The sequence below is a fragment of the Carica papaya genome, chromosome 9 (assembly GCF_054855325.1).
Source record: "Carica papaya isolate Zhongbai chromosome 9, ASM5485532v1, whole genome shotgun sequence".
NCBI lineage: Eukaryota > Viridiplantae > Streptophyta > Magnoliopsida > Brassicales > Caricaceae > Carica > Carica papaya.
This window is the reverse complement of record NC_142317.1, coordinates 7787621-7804780: the sequence shown is the minus strand read 5'-3', so window position 1 is coordinate 7804780 and position 17160 is coordinate 7787621. Positions and strand designations below refer to the sequence as shown.

The 17160-nt window shown below is 35.6% G+C and overlaps 1 protein-coding gene and 1 long non-coding RNA gene across 5 annotated transcripts; one reads left to right on the top strand and one right to left on the bottom strand.

The window, feature by feature from the left end:
- Positions 1–104: 104 nt before the first annotated feature.
- VIP4 (leo1-like family protein) lies at positions 105–11420 on the bottom strand. 3 transcript variants are annotated; one of them, XM_088211047.1, is made up of 12 exons: positions 11124–11419; positions 10033–10364; positions 9674–9809; positions 9393–9578; positions 8027–8203; positions 7549–7680; positions 6761–6940; positions 6548–6676; positions 6198–6302; positions 5838–6095; positions 1263–1403; positions 105–287 (listed from the first exon to the last, which is right to left on the bottom strand). In XM_088211047.1, the coding sequence occupies exons 1-11, from the start codon at positions 11238–11240 to the stop codon at positions 1287–1289; spliced, it is 1869 nt and encodes a 622-aa protein (XP_088067173.1). In that variant the 5' UTR covers positions 11241–11419; the 3' UTR covers positions 105–287; positions 1263–1286. The 3 variants fall into 3 exon arrangements, with proteins under 3 accessions (XP_088067173.1, XP_088067174.1, XP_088067172.1); XM_088211048.1 differs by lacking the exon at positions 105–287 and adding an exon at positions 294–617 and having other exon boundaries at positions 9674–9806; positions 11124–11420; XM_088211046.1 differs by lacking the exon at positions 105–287 and adding an exon at positions 294–617 and having other exon boundaries at positions 11124–11417.
- Positions 11421–11886: 466 nt separating this feature from the next.
- On the top strand, positions 11887–15666 carry LOC148239775 (uncharacterized). Of its 2 annotated transcripts, none has more exons than XR_015816438.1 (2): positions 11887–14385; positions 15478–15666. It is a non-coding gene; the product is annotated as an uncharacterized LOC148239775 (long non-coding RNA). The 2 variants fall into 2 exon arrangements; XR_015816437.1 differs by lacking the exon at positions 15478–15666 and adding an exon at positions 15090–15358.
- The last annotated feature ends 1494 nt before the right edge of the window (positions 15667–17160 follow it).

Here is a 17160-nt window from a genome sequence, read left to right as displayed (position 1 = left end):
CCAATAACACTCCTTTTTCCGTCTCTATCAATATAAGCAGCATATATATATACACACACACACACACACACACACACACACACACACACACACATACATAAATATATATACTTTCAGTATTCAATTCCATTTTATATTTTTCCCACTAAATTACATGACCTATACCTTTACAGATCGAGATAGTAAATCATGTTGTTCTACATTTAATTCAAACAATAGCCCAAATGAGAGGAGAGATCGGCGAGAGAGAAAAAGGACTTGGCGCCTCCAGTTGAGCATACGGCCATCTACTCTTGCACAATCCAGAAAATTACTAGATTATCGTTCAAAAGCAGAAATATATTCATCAAATTTTGGAAAAATAATTAGAGAACCAAAAAAGTTTACTTCTTCCCTATATCTCTCTCTACTATTTCATGGAATAAGATGAAACATAAACCTTCTCTGTCGACAAACAAAATGCAGAAAGCACTACCTAGAAAAAGTACATACACCCTACTTTCAATTTTATGCACAATTGCAGTAATTAACAGCTTTCCACTCATCCACCTCTGCTGTTCCACCCCAGATCTAACACCATTTTATTCTTGTTGGAAGACAACAAGCAAGTTCGTTCCCTGCCAAATGTTAAACCAAAAGTTCATCAACACTAACTGGAAAAACTTTTTTTCTACAATGATGAACAGTTAGGGAACCATGCAGGGGTTCACAGTACTCCACAAGGGAACACACGCAGTTGCTACATGCCTCAGCCATAACCACAAGTTTTTTGGTACGTTCTACGAAAGTTCATATCTGCCTATATAGATTAATTTTAACATGCTCATGTGGGATAAATGTTTTGGACATGCCATACTTTTGCAATGTTAATGGGAAAAAAAGAGTGGCATTTCTAGGTTACATTGTAAGCTATTATATATCATGTTCCCAAGGTTTTAGGAAGCTGCTCTTTTTAGTTTTACATGAGTCCTCAATGAAGCCTGATCAACATTTAATTCTTATGAATTCACAAAAACTAAATAATTCATAATAACCTCTTAGCCAGTGAGTCAAAGCACAGCCTTGTCATGTCTCAAAAAGCCCTCCCCATTCACGCAGAGATTAAGCATTCAAATGCAATGCATGAACCATTATACGCAGAAAAGAGCTCAAGTCTTATGGCACTACTAAAAACTTACGCAAGCAACACTACATATATTAGTAAGAATCTCTATAAACAAGAAACACGAATATGCCAGCAAAGATGTTTAGCAGCTTCTTACTTCATGCTTGTCTGTGGAAGTTTCTCATTCTTCATCACTATCAAAAACAACTGCTTTACGCCGACGGCTGGGCATCTTTCTTGGAGGAGATTCCTCGTCTGACTCAATTCCCTTCCGCTTGTGAGTGCCTCCATAGTCCTCCTGCTTAGATTCCAGCAACAAGTAATAGGGAAATGTAAGGCAAACATGAACATATTGTCATCAGATTTACCAAGTTTTTATCCAATGTTGAATGTTCACATGTCACACAAAAAATCAAATTACTACAGCAGATGCAGAAGATAACTACCACAGTAGGGGTAGTCCCTCAGTCACTGAGTCGACTTGAACTTATATGCATGGAGAATTTACTTTAGGCCCCTTGTTGCTATATGGTTCATGAAGATGCATGGAGAATTTACTTGATGCCACATTAACACAGATGCCAACTAATTCTAGGATTCCAGCACAACAAAGGAAATATACAAACACATCAAACTGCTGTATCTTCAGACAACAAAATAAGAGGCCCATTGATAAAGCATGTCTAGAACGGAGTCTACTGCAAAAAAGTCTGGGAATGTTTGCTGGAAGCATCCTTGCATAGGGACAATATATCCAAAGCACAAAATAAAATACAAGAGAGGTCCAGAACATCAGCATACTAAAATTAGACTCCTAAAATATCAGTGTTGAAGATCACCAAACACCTGATACCAAGTCCCATCCAAGTCCGAAGGAAGTTTGACTACATCCCAAGCCATCAGGCAAAACCATCTTTGCCCCACAGAAACTGAAACTGGATTGCTCCCAAAGTTTTAACAAAACCAACAGGATGTTGAAGAGTAGACTAGTAGAATGGGAGGTTTGCCAAAGTACTTTAAACAAGTTTGAACCTGCCACTTTAGAGAAGAAGCCCCTATTCTAACCAGCAGGTCTTTTATCAAATCTATTGATCACCAAGTCCCATGTGACTTTATACTCAGAATTAGGTCCCAAAAGTAATAGAAGATATCGGTGAAAATGGATTAAGTTTGGATTTTCTAAATATATTGGAAATGATAATTCTTTTAATGATGTAGAATGGATTAGATTTAAGTTTCCTAAATAAATTTTAAAAAAATTATAATTTCTAATCTATTTACCAAATAAAACCTATTCCATTATGCATTAAATATTTAAAAAGAAGAAACTCAGGAAAAAAAAAGCTTGTGCCCCGTAATTCTAGCTAAAGCCGCACCATTTTCCAGATCCTCCAAGCTCCAAAGAAACCAATGAGTCTGTCATTAATAAGAATCACAAAGGATGAAGAAGAACTGCATGCTTTGATCTATTTGAAACATCTAGGGTTAAATCCCATCTGGGGAACATATACAAGAGAAATTCCATGACACATGGTCATAAACCTTTTCCATATTAATCTTTTGTAAATGGGTGGTACCCCCTTTTAGGTACTCTGTTAATATACACTACACTTTTTTATCTCAAAAGAAAGACAAAAACCTTTTCCATATTAAGCTTACAAATTAACCCTCGTCTCCCCTCATTAAGAAGATAATCTACCACCTCAATAGAAAAAAGCCACATCCAAGATCTGCCTTCCCCTAATTCCCCAACTACATTCTCCACAACATGGTCAAGCCTATCTGCAAACACTCTGGCAATAAGCTAGTAGATGAACCTAAGAAAGGTTGTAGACGAGGATCACTACATTGGAGGCATCAATTATGTTAGAAATAAGAAAAATCAATGTGGTACTCAAACTATTAGCAAAGTCCATTTCTCAAAGAATTCCTCAAACAGAATAGCATCACCCTTCATCCACCCCCAGTTAGTCCACAAGAAAGCCTCAAGAATCTATCAGGTTCAAAAGTTTTATTGCCCTAACAATTCATCAAAGCAACAACACGTATCTTTTCTTTTGATAATGGTTTCTTGACCCACTCCCCACCCACTTCCCAAAGAAGCAAACATAAGATTATTAAAGTAGGCCTCCACTCCTCATGCATACTGTATAAATCAGCAAAAAAAAATCCTTCACAACCTCCTTAACCAATCATTGATGACAAAACCCCACCCCCTGATTTCCAACCTCTCCACAAACTTGTATCTTCTATGATGAGAAGCAAAGCTACAGAAGAATCTAGTTGCTCTCCTTTATCCACAAACCCCTCAATCTCTATCTCTAGGCAATTTCCTCCTCAGGTGTAAATTAGCAATCTCCACCCTAATTTCCCCCTGCTCCTCCCCTCCCAATCGATTAGACCTTTCTCTCAATCTCCACCTAGTCCACCTCCTCCACCAATCAGATCATGCGGTCCCTCTTTGTATCAATGTCCTTGTACTCTACAGTGCTCCAAGGCTTAATTCTGTTGTTCATATTGAAGTTCTTTGAAATCCATATGCTCACCCCAGCAGTTCCCAATTAGTTCCTTGAACCTTTAACCACTTATTTCTAAATCTAAAAGGATAAGGACCACACTTAGGCCCCTTCATGGCAAAGAGGGGAATGACCATGAGTGACTCTAGGTAGGAGGAGGAAGAGCAATGAGGTTGAAAGTATCAAGAAAGGCTCGAAATTCATCTGCACAAGCCTAGGAAAAAAGATTTTCCCGACTGTTCGTGCTTGTCCAAAACCATGTCAAATGACCTCCAATCACCCCAGGATAATCCCATCTCTTTCTAGCGACTTCCAAGTCATTTAGTGAAGCCCTCCCTTTCCCAGCTCTCCTATTCACTATAAATCCTCGATAACAAGAAACACCACCGTGAGGCTTTGATTTTGACAACATGAGAATTAGAGCACTCACCTCTCTGCCAATCCACAATCTGCATGATTCTATTGCCGCACATCATTAGAATGTCTCCTGCAGCTCCTACATGTAAGTCACATTACCCCAAGTCCTTAGCTTTCCGCAACCAATGTACCATGCTGTCAACAAATATTCCATTTTGGTTTCTCGAAGACAGTCAACATCCTACTCCAATCCAACAAAACAACCCTTGATGACAGCCCTTTTGCTAGACTTGTTCATTCCAAGACATAATTATGTTTACATAATTTCAACAAATATTCCACATATAAAGCACCTAAACCCTCTTCTGCAAGCTTAATCTCCTTTTCATAATTCGTAGAACATCCTCTTCAATTCCCAACAAAGTCCCAAGCTATTTCCTTTCACCACGAGCCCAAGGGATCTCGACAGCCCAGATTGTGGAGAAAGGAGGTTGGGAAACGAAAAGGCAAGGGGGCTTACATGTATAGTATTTGGGGATAGATTATACGGAGTGACGGAAGTTTGAGGTATGCATCCATTTCAAGATGGGCATCAGGAAGAGAGTTAAGTTTTTGAGATGACGTTTCTTGTGGTTCTTCTCTGTTCTTTATCAATTTCCCTGCTTTGCTTTTTTCTGTCTAGAAGAAAAATGCTCTTATGGTTACTGTTCCTTTGTGGTTGGTGGCAAAATGGTGTCAGAGGTAGAGGCATTGAGGAACTTATTTGATCAGGAAAAAGAAGACTACATTTGGTTACTAATGCAAAATTAGTACTATGCAGATTGCCCCATTTAAGGAGGATGAAGAAGTTCTGGAAGCTATGCTTATAAGTTCCTATTCTGTCAAGTCATTTTTTCCTCTTCTGTCAAGTCATTTTGTCTTCACATCAAGTACACCTCCATAGTTCCTTCTCTTTTCCAGTGGCTGCAGTTCTTGAGAAAAATTTTCGCCAAGAATTTTTTTTTTTTTTTTTTTTTTTTGGGAATGGGAAGCCACTCAAAGATCTATCCTTGGACTTGATAATTAGAAACTTCTTACAGAATATTTGAGGAAGATATTTTGTCTCCGCATTTGTACTTAATTTCGTTCTCATATTACAAATACTTATTTTTCTATAAAAAAAAATCACCTTAAGTAAGAAAAGTTGTTTTTTGAGCAAAAATTTATCAGGATACCAAGTCATCTTTCCTTAAGATAAATTATTTCATATTGTTTGTGGTCTATGATTTTGAACCTAGTCAAAGTGCAGAGCTTTATGGATGCCTCAATGGTAATTGAGTTGTGGGCACGGCAAGGCATATTTGGTGATAAGAGAAGGAATTGGTCTTTCTTATCCCTCTAGCTTCTTTCTAGATTATTTGAAAGGAAAGAAATAGAAGTGCCTTTGAGAATGTTTGTTATTCTTTTGATAGAGTCCAAGATGTTTGGTTCCAAATAATTCATTTTTGTTCAAGTCTACACGCTCAATTCTGCTGAAGATCTAGGAGACGTCACACACTTTCTGACTAACCTAACTCTTCCTATTGGATCTTTCTTTGTTTTTGGATGGAACCCCCTTAATGCTCTTTAGCGAATTTCATATTTTTCTTCTCAAAAGAAAAGTCAATGGCCCATCGTCTTTGATTCTAAGATGACAGTTGCAAGGTTAACAGATATAATTGGCTGACTGATTTTTTTAAGTACTTAAACGAATTAAAGTATCGAAAGTAAAGTCATTAAAAATTAAAGACCTTCTATAAAAGTTCCAAAACCTTCTTCATCATACCAACGCAACTTATGCTAAAACATAAAATAAAAACATTTATTAAAAGTTTTCATACCTCATGCTCTTCCTCTTCCTCCTCGGACACTCTGTTAACATCCACCTCTCCTTCATGCTCTTCTTCATCCTCTTCTTCTTCTTCTTCTTCATATTCAGGCTCTGGCTCCTCAACTCTCTTCCGTGGGGGAGACCTGTAATCCTCCTCTCCATCAGTTTCATATTCTGACTCCTCTCTCTCACTGTCAGAGAAATCCACTGGGCGTCGAGATGGTTTAACAGCAGGCAACGATGACTTGCGAGGGATATCCTTAGGTCCCTGAAAAGGAGAGAGATAAAGAGAGAGAGAAGAAAAATCAGCAAAAAGTAATCTCCACTGGACAGCAATTTTCTATGTGCACAAGATTCAAGTCCACAAGACCTTCTTAGCATTAATAATTCGTTTCTCCCTGCGGGCTTCTGCTTCCAGGTCTTCCTCAAAGCGGCGGTGAGAACGACGAGAATCATAATAATCTGTTTCGTCGTCCTATAAAGCGAGAGTGAAAAGAGTAAGCTTAATAAAGGTTCAGATAAATAGGACATGCAACAACACTCGCAGACTAAGACTGCAAAAGAAGCAGTCTCTAAGGCTTTTTTTATTATTTTGGAAACTTCAATAAAGTGAAAACTAAAGAGTTGAATCATCTGAGTTTGTTCTAAACAAACAGAAATCTCAACTACATAAAACATTCCCTTAAACTGAAAAGAAAAGTGCAGGAAACAAGTGCAGACCTCATCAAGAGCACCCTCCAAGTAGCCAGTTGAAAGTTGCCTTTTTTCAACAGTCGGTGTGTACTTCCGGTTAACTTTTTCTCTCTTCCGATTCAGGAGTACATTAGCTCTGATTGTTTGATTTTCAGCCTTCAAACCATAGGAAAAGTCAACTTTTGAAATCCATGAATAAGACATCACAAACAAAAACCAGAAACTTAAATGATTGAGTACCTTCTCTTTCTGCTCCTTTTCCCTCTCAGGATCGATATCAGTGATGCAGTTCTTAACCTTATACACTTTTTTATGCCGCGAGTCAACAAGTGCTGTCAACAGCCTATGTGAATTTGATGACAAAGAAGATGGCATAAACCTCATTTTCCTCAAGATTCTTCCTTGTGATTGAAGGATTCCCTGCAATGATGGTATGTTAAATTCCAATTATCACCAAAGAGGAGTTGGCCACTGGAGATGGAAGTAATATATCGCTCGATATTTGAGCTCCAAATGAAAAATTAACCCACATGCCAAATTTACACAATTGCATGACAAATCCAGTCCTCCACATCCCCTCCCTCCCAAGAAAATCATGAGAAAGAGAAGATGACACTGACATAATTATTACTGAAGGTGCCCTTTGAACCCAGTAGAACTTAAGTTACTTATTAAACTACGAACATTAGGCAAACCAAATGTTTGTTTGAAGAGTTTAAGGAACAATCATCACAGTCCTGAAAACACAATAACACAAGGATACCGAGTAGGCAGGTGTACAGCATCTTGGAAAAGTTCCCAAGCAATCTCAACCTTAAAGGTCACAAGTTAACCTCAGCGTCATGACATGAAGAAATGCTAATGTTCGCACACAAAGAAATTCAGAGATTGAAGAGCACCAAATAAGAAAAAACTGGAGGGAAATATTAGGCGATGGATTAGGGGAGCCATAAAAGAAAGCCAAAGAGTTTAAAGAGTGGCCATATACTACACTTGAATAAAACCTGCAGATACAAGTAAACAGTCACCTTCCCATGCCTAAGAAAAAGGTGTGTCTGATCATGCTGTGCATCTTGCACAGAAATGTCAAGAACTTCATTTCCAATTAAGAGCTGCAAACTTCCATCTGACCATCTCACAAAGCGTGCATTACTCTCATACTGCATACCAAAAAGTAAGACGTTAGAAGTGCCATGTGATACTGCCAAAGGGGGAGATAAACTTTGGCATTTGAATTTGAACGGTTGCAGAAATCTGTAAATTCCAATTAGAATTCACTCTATATCCCCTAAGGAAAATTGAAGTCATTTATCTCAAAAAAAAAAAAAAAGAAAATTCAAATCATAACAAAGATGCCATGAATAATGGAGACTGAAATTTATTAAACTTAAGATAAGTTATTAATGCAGTTTTTCATATGCTATATTTAACAAAGCCCTCTTGTACGCACATAAGTTTATTTTTCCAGCTAAGAAGGAGAGGCAAACAAGCAGAATTGACACTCACAGATGTTGTGCCATCAGGGTTTCTAACAGTCCTCCAGCGGACAATATTGTTCTCTAAGCGTATACGCTTCTTTGAACCAGACTCATCTGTAACAAATGTATCCTCTTCCACATATGTCTTTGGATCAAATGGCTTGGGGTCAATGCCCATTATGTTAGAAACTTTTATCATGTTCATCTGCCAAAAAAAGGAATAACTATTAAATTCTCAAGGCTTACATAAAGTAGATGGACAAAGTATAAAAATATAATTTCCATGAACTATATAAATAAGCAACTCAAGGCCTCCCAAATCCAGTACCAGATGGTTAAACCATGCAGAATCTGATGGCATGCCACAAGTAAGAGAAGAAGAAAAACCAACCAATAACTAGTTAAATCCACATATTTCAGACTAAATTTCCAGTTAAACAAATTTTGAAGGTTAATGCTACTTCCAGAGTGGCTTTCTTTGCATGGGAAGTAGGTCGAAGATGTATTCTGACAATTGATAAACTGATGAGAAAGGGAAAAATCTTAATCAACAGGTGCTTTCTATGTAAAAAGGAGGTTGAATCTTGGGATCATATTATGCTGTGGCCTCCACTTACATATGAATTATAGACCATGGACTATGGTTTTTTGGGGATTAACCGGGCAACAGACAGATAAGTTAAAGATGAAATATGGGCCTGGAAAGGTATTAGCAACGGGAGAAAGAATGTAGACTTCATTCCTCTTACAATATTATGGGTTGTATGGAAGGAGATGAACAAGAGAGCTTTTGAGAGGAAGGAAAAAGAATTGTTTAGAGCCAAAGATTTATGGTTACAGGTGTTGGGCTTTTTGGTGTTGGGGCATCCCATTCTCCCTGATGTTGATTTTGGGAATTTCATTGACATACTAACTAATTTGTAAATAATTTTGTACATGGGATCTCACCCCCGTAGTATTATAATTCAATGATACTTTATACTTTTAATTTTAAAAAAAAAAGTTAAATCCATGCAGAAGTAAGAATTTGCAGATTGTGAACAAATATTTTGCTAAATATAAGGAAGCCTACAGAAAGAACTAAGATGGCCAATTCAACTTCCCGTCCGAAGCCCTTAGGTTATGTAAGGTTCTATATGTTTATTACCTAGAACCCAAAAATAATAAATAAATAAACATTAGTTGCATGGAAGATAATGTTCAGCATTGAAGTATTGTGAGTACATTTGGTTGAACCCCAACAATGAGATCATGGTTCAGTTGACCACTCTGCCAGACTAACAATATCTAGACAATAAGAAAATGGTTGAACAGCATATGAAATTCATGAATCAAGAGAAAGAATAATTATATGTGTATTACTAAAGCTGCATTCAAAAGGGATGCAGATTTACCTTTGTTGGTTCAGCAGGAGGTGGACGCAGTGGAATATCCAGCTCCAAGGGAGGACCAACTGGCTTTTCTCTTTGTTTAGCTTCAACATGCTCTTCTTCCGAATCATACTGAGCGTCTTCATCGGGCACCATGTCTTCAGGCCTTAGATCCTTCTCATAACCCTCCTCATCTTCTATCAGGGATCTCTGAAAAATTAAAATGCATTATTTACATTAGTGCCAGAACAGGATGATACTTCTACAAATATCATGCACTTTCCCTACTGAAAACTGGTACTCACATGTGAATCTTCCTCTATGTCCTGTGGAACAGCAAAGTCTGCCATTTCTTCCTCATCAGAATCTCCAAATACATCACGGATCTCAGCAGCAGATTGTGAAACAAGACCCTGATCCTTCTCCTCACCAGGTGATCTACTGCTACCAAATCAAGATTCCAATAATAGTCAACTTAACTCGCTGTAAAAAAATTGTAACCATAAGGAATTTAAGGTAGCTTAAGAGTATAGCAAAGAAATCAGCCTATCTCATAATACAATTCACACGATTGGAAGACCCCATCAATAGATGCACAAAAGAACTGGTGAAACAGCAACGGGAGAGAGAGAGAGAGAGACAGAGAGAGACGCAGAGAGGTTACCTTGGACTTCTAGCCTGATCAACCTCCTCATCTTCATTGTCAGGATAATTGTTTTCCTCAGACCTCTCTGATCCACTTTCAATTATTTCCCGCCTCCGGCTTGTCACCACTCTTTGATGATATTCTTCTTTCTCATCACTGTCTGTGTCTCTTGCTTCACTTTCTTCCCTATGATCCTCAATATCTACTTCTTGGGAACTTTGTTCCCTTTCACCCTCACTTTCTCCAGGATCAGGTTCTACATGTAGTTCACCTTCACTCTCCACTTCAGCCTCCCCGTGCCCCTCCACTTCACCTTCACCCTCAGGCTCCAACCCTCCCTCCGCTTCATCCTGAATAGGGATGTATGAGAAAAAAATTATTATTTATTCAAACACTATGTTTTGTAGGACTACAGCTCCTTTTGATTTGGCAGAGAGGTCTTAGCTTGATATATGCAATTGAAAAGTTTCAGTTGTCCCAAACATTTACACCAAACAAATCAAGAAGTATAACAAATATTAGACTTCAGTTGAGAGATAAAGATATAAAATTCAATTTCGGTTTGCAAATATAACGGAAAAAACTTTTGACACCCGTAGAACCATTAATTTTTTTCAATTAAACATGACCGAGTCTTGCAATAAGACTTTTTTCTCGTTGACAAAAATGTTGCTTGGGTAATTGATGCATGATAAATGGAAACATCAAAACTATTCCAAAAAAAAAAAAAAAAAAGTTGATAGAGTAACCCCATTCCAAGCTACACTTTTTAGTGCTCACATTACCAAATCTTTCGTTTAGCAAAAACAAAAGAGCCCTAATTACGTTCTCTTCCTTCAGCAATTCCAAGGACGTAGAAAACAAACATCATAATGTTGTATTACAAACTTATGTACCAAACAAAGATATTATCAAACAAAATACATGAATATGAAACAGATGCACCAAACTAAATTCTTCGAGCACACATCCGATTCCCAATCACAGTGTTCTCACAGCAAGAGCAAAACCTAGCAACTGCGTCAACAAATTTGACCTAGATACATGCGACGAACCGAACGCGTATAAAGGAAAAAAAAAAGAAAAAAAAAACGAGAAAAAGAAATTACCGAAGCGTAATTGGGCTGGGGATTGGATTCATGCTCAGAATCGATCTCTTCTTCTTCTTCTTCGGATTGATCGCCAAACAGGTTCTGCATCATCTGGTGCCTCTTCTCTTCCCCCATCTCCTTTCTCGATCGCTCCCTCACTCTTCGGATTTTTGGATGACCGTTAAGCTTTTGGGAAAAGGCTTGTCAGGACCCCGTACCGCTGTCTTCTGCTCTCTCTCTTTCTATCACGCACTCGCTGTCAGGGAGAGGACTGTGGCGGAGCTCTTTTTATTATATTAAGCGAGGATAGGTTGATGGTAAATGATGGATGATTGAGCCCTGAAATCTTTGCCACGTCTTCCGTTTTTTTTCCCAGGGGGAAAGTAAAGCAGGCTTTGTGGAACCCACCCTGGTGGTTGCGGGCCGAAGATACTACTTTAAGCGGCCCCACCTATTTAAAGTTTTTCTTATTTTACCAAATATTTTATTAATTTGCTTTCTTTCATTAAATTAACTAAAGAACCTAAAATTCAAAATTCGAATTCAGACTCAATCGCATTACTATAATTTTCATTATATAGCTTTACATATTCACCTTACTTTCTTTATCAAACTTACTATATTGATGTTATTCTTTATTTTCCTAATTTATTTCACCTATTTAAAAATAATGTCAGCTTACTTAATATAAATTATAGATAAATAAATAAATAAATGTGACTATATATATATAGAAATATTGATCTGTTTGTATGAACAGTTACTTTCATATTGATATTAATTCACATCTCACTCCTAGCACATATTCGCATAAGAAAAATTCTTCATCTTTCGAAAACTGATAAGTCTTGATCTATCTAACAAACGATCTTTGGAATAAAGTGTTTGTGAAGTAGCTTTATCCATGAGGCAAAAAGTCAAAACTACTGAATTGATAGTTTTTTATGGCTAAATAATTTTCTTCCGTTTATACCCTCACAATATTTTGTTAATTCCAATTTTACCGTTAAACCCCAATTTTGTTTTTCTTCATAGCCTGACTTGCTTCTTCTTTCTTCACTGCAGCTTCTATCGTCCTCTTCATCTGTTTTTGCTTCTTCTACTTCCATATTCTGCTTCTACTTGTTGCGATCGTCTACGTCGGTGTTAACTTGCTTCACCTCTCCTTCTTTCAATCAAGGTAAGCACTGATTATGGAGTTTGTATTTTATGTTGTCTCTTTTTGAATCCCGAAATGAATATATGTCTCTCCTCCATTATTCTTATTTAGACTTTCTTTGTCCCGATGAGAATTGGGGGAATGAAAGATTTAACCACCCACTAGGAAGTTCTTAGGATATAACGCACAAGGAGAGAAGTCTTTTAGGAAAAAAAAATAATAATAAAGGTACGGGAAAGACTTCGATTGTTTACAGAGAAGCGAAGATAACCCGAAGCAACTGGAAAAACATAGCCAACTTTGACCTAGAAACTGAGGTACGTTTATCAATTTATCTGTCCTTCGTCATGGTTTTTAATTTCTTCTTAGATCCACTTCCATCTATTCTCATTCTTCGGGTACGAAAAATCTTTTATCATATTCAAGGATTTTTCTCTCTAATTATCTCAAGTTAGATTCAACATTTTCGTTAGTTGCTGCTGCCTTTTCTGTTTCTATATTGCATGAGACTGCACTCATATAAACATATATATAGATATATTTTCTGCGTGTGTGTGTATATGTTTGTATTTATGTGTTTTTAGTCATCATTTAGTAACTTATGGTATTGTGGATGTGTTAAAAATAGAAGTTAAAATTTTAATTTTCCAGTTTTGTGGATGCATTAAGAGAACAAATTGAATGAAGAATATCATAAAACTTCACTCACAAACCAAAGTACGGGGAAAAGAATGAAAAAGAGGACAAGTGTACATGGTCATAACGTTGCTTTAGTTTGGTGCATATGTACCGTGCTTAGTGTTTTTATATATGTTGGTTGATTTTTTTTACTAATTTATTATGTTTTTGTATTTGAGTTGCATCTCCTTGGTCGTTATATATATTATACTAATTTTTCTTTTCAAGAAAAAGAAAAATAATTTAAAAGAACTTAGGACTTAGAAAGGGAAGTGGAACTTATCTTTCATTGTTGTTGTACATTCTGTATATACTGTAGGGGTTGGATACTGCCATTTTGAGCACATGAAGCAGTATGTGCTCTGTCCTTCATAGAACTCATGAGTTCTGAGGTGGCAATGAATTTATGGCTGATGATGTGTAGAGAGGTATTGCCATTATAGCAATGTCAAATAGAGTTTTTTTATTTTTCTTTTACCCATTGGCTAGAGCTTCAATGATCTACATGGGAGAAATTATGGATGGAATCTACTGAATACCCTGGAATAATAGGTGCTCTATTTAGAGAAAAATTGATGAACCATGCTACTCATAGTCATGGTCTTGACAAACCGAGTTATAACTTTGTAAAAGTCCTCTGTTATTCTTCCATAAGAATGGGATTAAGTTTAAGGTAGCAGGTTTGATTTTGATTAGTATGTTTTGCCAAGTTAAAGAAAAAAAGAGTATAAAACAAAGAATTCCATAAGTCGTGAATCCTATTATTTGATACCCTGATCTTGCCCCTGAAAACAGAACTTTTGGTAATCATGTTATTTTGATGGCTATACGTGCATGTGAACTTGATATCCATATCTCAGTCCACGTATTGAGATATTTTATGTTGTCTCTGCGTAAAATTTTTGATTAAGGATGCATTTACAAAAACTTATTCTTATTTTAGGTTTTCCCATAAGTTACGAAATATGGATCTTACAGAACATGTAACTATTTTAGTGAGGTACTTTATCATGCTTGTTATGATTTGTGTTCATAAAAGGAGAAAGCTTCTGCGTACTCATGAATTACGACTAGAGAGAGAAAGTTTGAGATAAGTTGATGAAAAGCTTGGTCTCAAGTGAATTTTGTCAGCACATCATTAGGATAAGAGCTCTAACTTTTATGAATTTATGTCGTTTGCTAGTAATAAATGATGGGTTTAGACCCACTGGACGTGCAACTGTGGAGGAACAAGTTGCCAAGACACTTTACTTATTAGGACACAATGAGATAAATCGAGTCATATATTCGCATTTTCGACGATCTGGAGAGACGACAAGTCAACATTTCCATAATGTGTTACGATGTATAGTATAAGTGACTGATAAAGTTCTTATTCAGCCAGATGGATCACAAGTACCTTTGGAAATAACTAACAATCTTAGGTTCTTTCCATATTTTAAGGTAAATATGTAAGTTATTTAATTTATAATTTTTCATAATGTACAAGTTTAATTAAGTTTTTTTAAATAAGTATAAGTTTAACTAATTAGAGAATAATTAATTTCAGAATTGTGTTGGTGCAATTGATGAAACGCATATACGTGTGAAAGTATATAGAAGTGATGTCTTAAAGTTTTCTGAGAGAAAATATTTTTCCACACAAAATGTATTAACGGCTTATACATTCAATTTGAAATTTTCATACATCCTAGCCGGGTGAGAGGGGGTTGTATCAGATTCAAGAATATTAAAGCATGCATTAAACAAACTTGAGGATCCTTTAGTTATTCCCGGTGGTAATTAAAATATATTGAATTTTAATATGTAATGTATAAACATGAATAAAAAGTTATTAGTCAATTTATTCATTGTTTATAGGTAAGTTCTACCATGTAGATGCTGGTTTTATGTTGCAATGTGCAATAATTACTCCATATAGAGAAGAACGTTACCATTTAAGTGAATACTCATGGAATCCACCATGCAATACTCGTGAACTATTTAATATTTGTCATGTTTTTTATATAATGCAATTGAACTTGTCTTTGAAGTTCTTAAGAAATGTTTTCCAATTATTTCAAGCTCTTCTGAACCTCATTATCATCTCAAAGCTCCTAATCGCATTATATTTACTTGTTGCATTTTGCACAACTACTTACGGGGAGATGATCCAAATGATGAACATCTTCCAAAGGTTGATGAAGAACTTCAGCATGTTTATCATGATGAACTTAATCAATATAACATTATAGATAGTATTAAGGACACAAGGAAGGGAGAAGCTATTAGAGATCATATAGCAGCTTATATGTTGGCTGCCTACAATGCTTGATTATATTTTGAACAAATTGTATTATTTGACATTTGTATGCTTTATGACTTGTGAGATATTTTAATATTTTAATTCAACAATATATTTAAAATTTGTATAGTATATGATTATATCTGTTGGTATTGTATGGTATATGATTATATATGTTGGTTATATCTGTTTGTATTGTATGATATATGACTATATGATTATATTTGTTGGTGTTGTGCTATGTGTTTTAGGAAATGGCAAAGAGGAACAAATTGACAGATGGAGGGAACAATATTGTCTATTGGACATATTCTATTAATGATCTATTAGTAGATGCCTTTTATAATCAACATTTATGATCTAGTGGGGACATTCACCACGTAAGCTATTGATTGCATCGTGACTGAATGTCACATAACATACCCCATTTTATAAGGTAATTATCGGAGCATACTTACTAAAATTACATAAACCAAGTTAAGTAAAATAATTTAACTTTATTAATCATAATAGAATCGCATAAGCGTTACATTCCTTAAATATAAAAGATAAATATAAATACGATGCTCTAAATTTTTTTAGTTACATATTATTAAACAAAAGTACGAAACAATAACCTTAATATCGGAGTCTAGGTTCATAACTTTCATTGGTATCACTGCTCACTTTGCAACAGTATCTTCAGTATCTAAAAGGTAATTGGAGGGTGAGATAAAATATCCCAATAAGCAATATTATGAACTTATAGCATAGTACATGCGATATATAGTTTATTTACACATAAGAAAATATATATCATATAATTTTTCTAAAATAGATACAAATCAGAAGACAAATGCATAAATTAGAAAACAAATTCACAATTACTTCATCACTATTATAGATGATCAATCGGTTACCATACATCATGCGTAGGCATATATACTTATTACTAGTTCTCCACGTATCTGAACACAAAACGACATACATGAGTGTCTTAAAATATTGCTACACCCCAAACACGAAATGTTTAGGGTACACGAATCAGGTTGTTTCCTCATACACTTGAACACATAACAGTTATGTATGAGTACACATTTATCACTTTGTCAATATACCCGAACACAGAACAGTTATGTATAACCACATTGCAGCTTAGTATAATGCAGGTATTTTCGAAACAGCTCATTTTCATAATGAGTGATGCACACATATCAAAACCACATTTCGAAAATAAAAAATGAAATAACATTTATATTGAAATAAAACTTTAACAAACACTTACTTAGCAAATGCGAAAGACAAATTAAACACTTGTAAATTTTTATACTGAAAATACGTAAAATACTTCAAAACTACATAAGTTATGAGTCTATAATATCCACTTATCTTAGGCCCTTGGCAGTCATAATCTTAATTCCATCGGAGTTCTTGCTTTATTTATAATCTTTTCCTCTAAAAAATTTGATAGAGTTTCAAGATGATTTTTGGTCACTTTCTTAACATAAAAATATTCAACACAATCCTCAAAAACTAATTTTAAAAATCAAAGAGAAACTGAACTTCAAAACTTAAAGAAAATGCATGCCTTTCTAATGATTTATAACTTCCTTTTGATCATGAGCCTTCTTCCTCTTCTATTCTTCTTCATCTATTCTCACAAATTTAGCAGAGTTTCTCCAAGATTTTTATCTAAAACCTCAAAATATTTTCAAAAATCACACACTTAGTACTTCTTCTTCTTCCTTCACCTCTATGCTTCTTACTATTTTCTCTCATCCAAAATGTTTCTTCCTCCCTTTTTTTTATCCCCTATTTATAGGAGTGGGGAGCCATGAGAGAAAGGTTGTCACCATTATGTCATACAATTTCATCTAAAAGTTACCACCTTTCATCATGTCATTTCATCTAAAAGGTTACCACTTTTCACATGCTGCTTTATTTAAAAGGTCTTT

Coding starts and splice junctions, on each gene's coding strand:
- VIP4 (XM_088211047.1), bottom strand. CDS start 11,240: ATGGGGGAAGAGAAGAGGCACCAGATGATGCAGAACCTGTTTGGCGAT. Junction 9,579..9,673: donor ACATAGAGGAAGATTCACAT/GTGAGTACCAGT, acceptor TTAATTTTTCAG/AGATCCCTGATAGAAGATGA. Junction 6,303..6,547: donor TGGAGGGTGCTCTTGATGAG/GTCTGCACTTGT, acceptor CTCGCTTTATAG/GACGACGAAACAGATTATTA.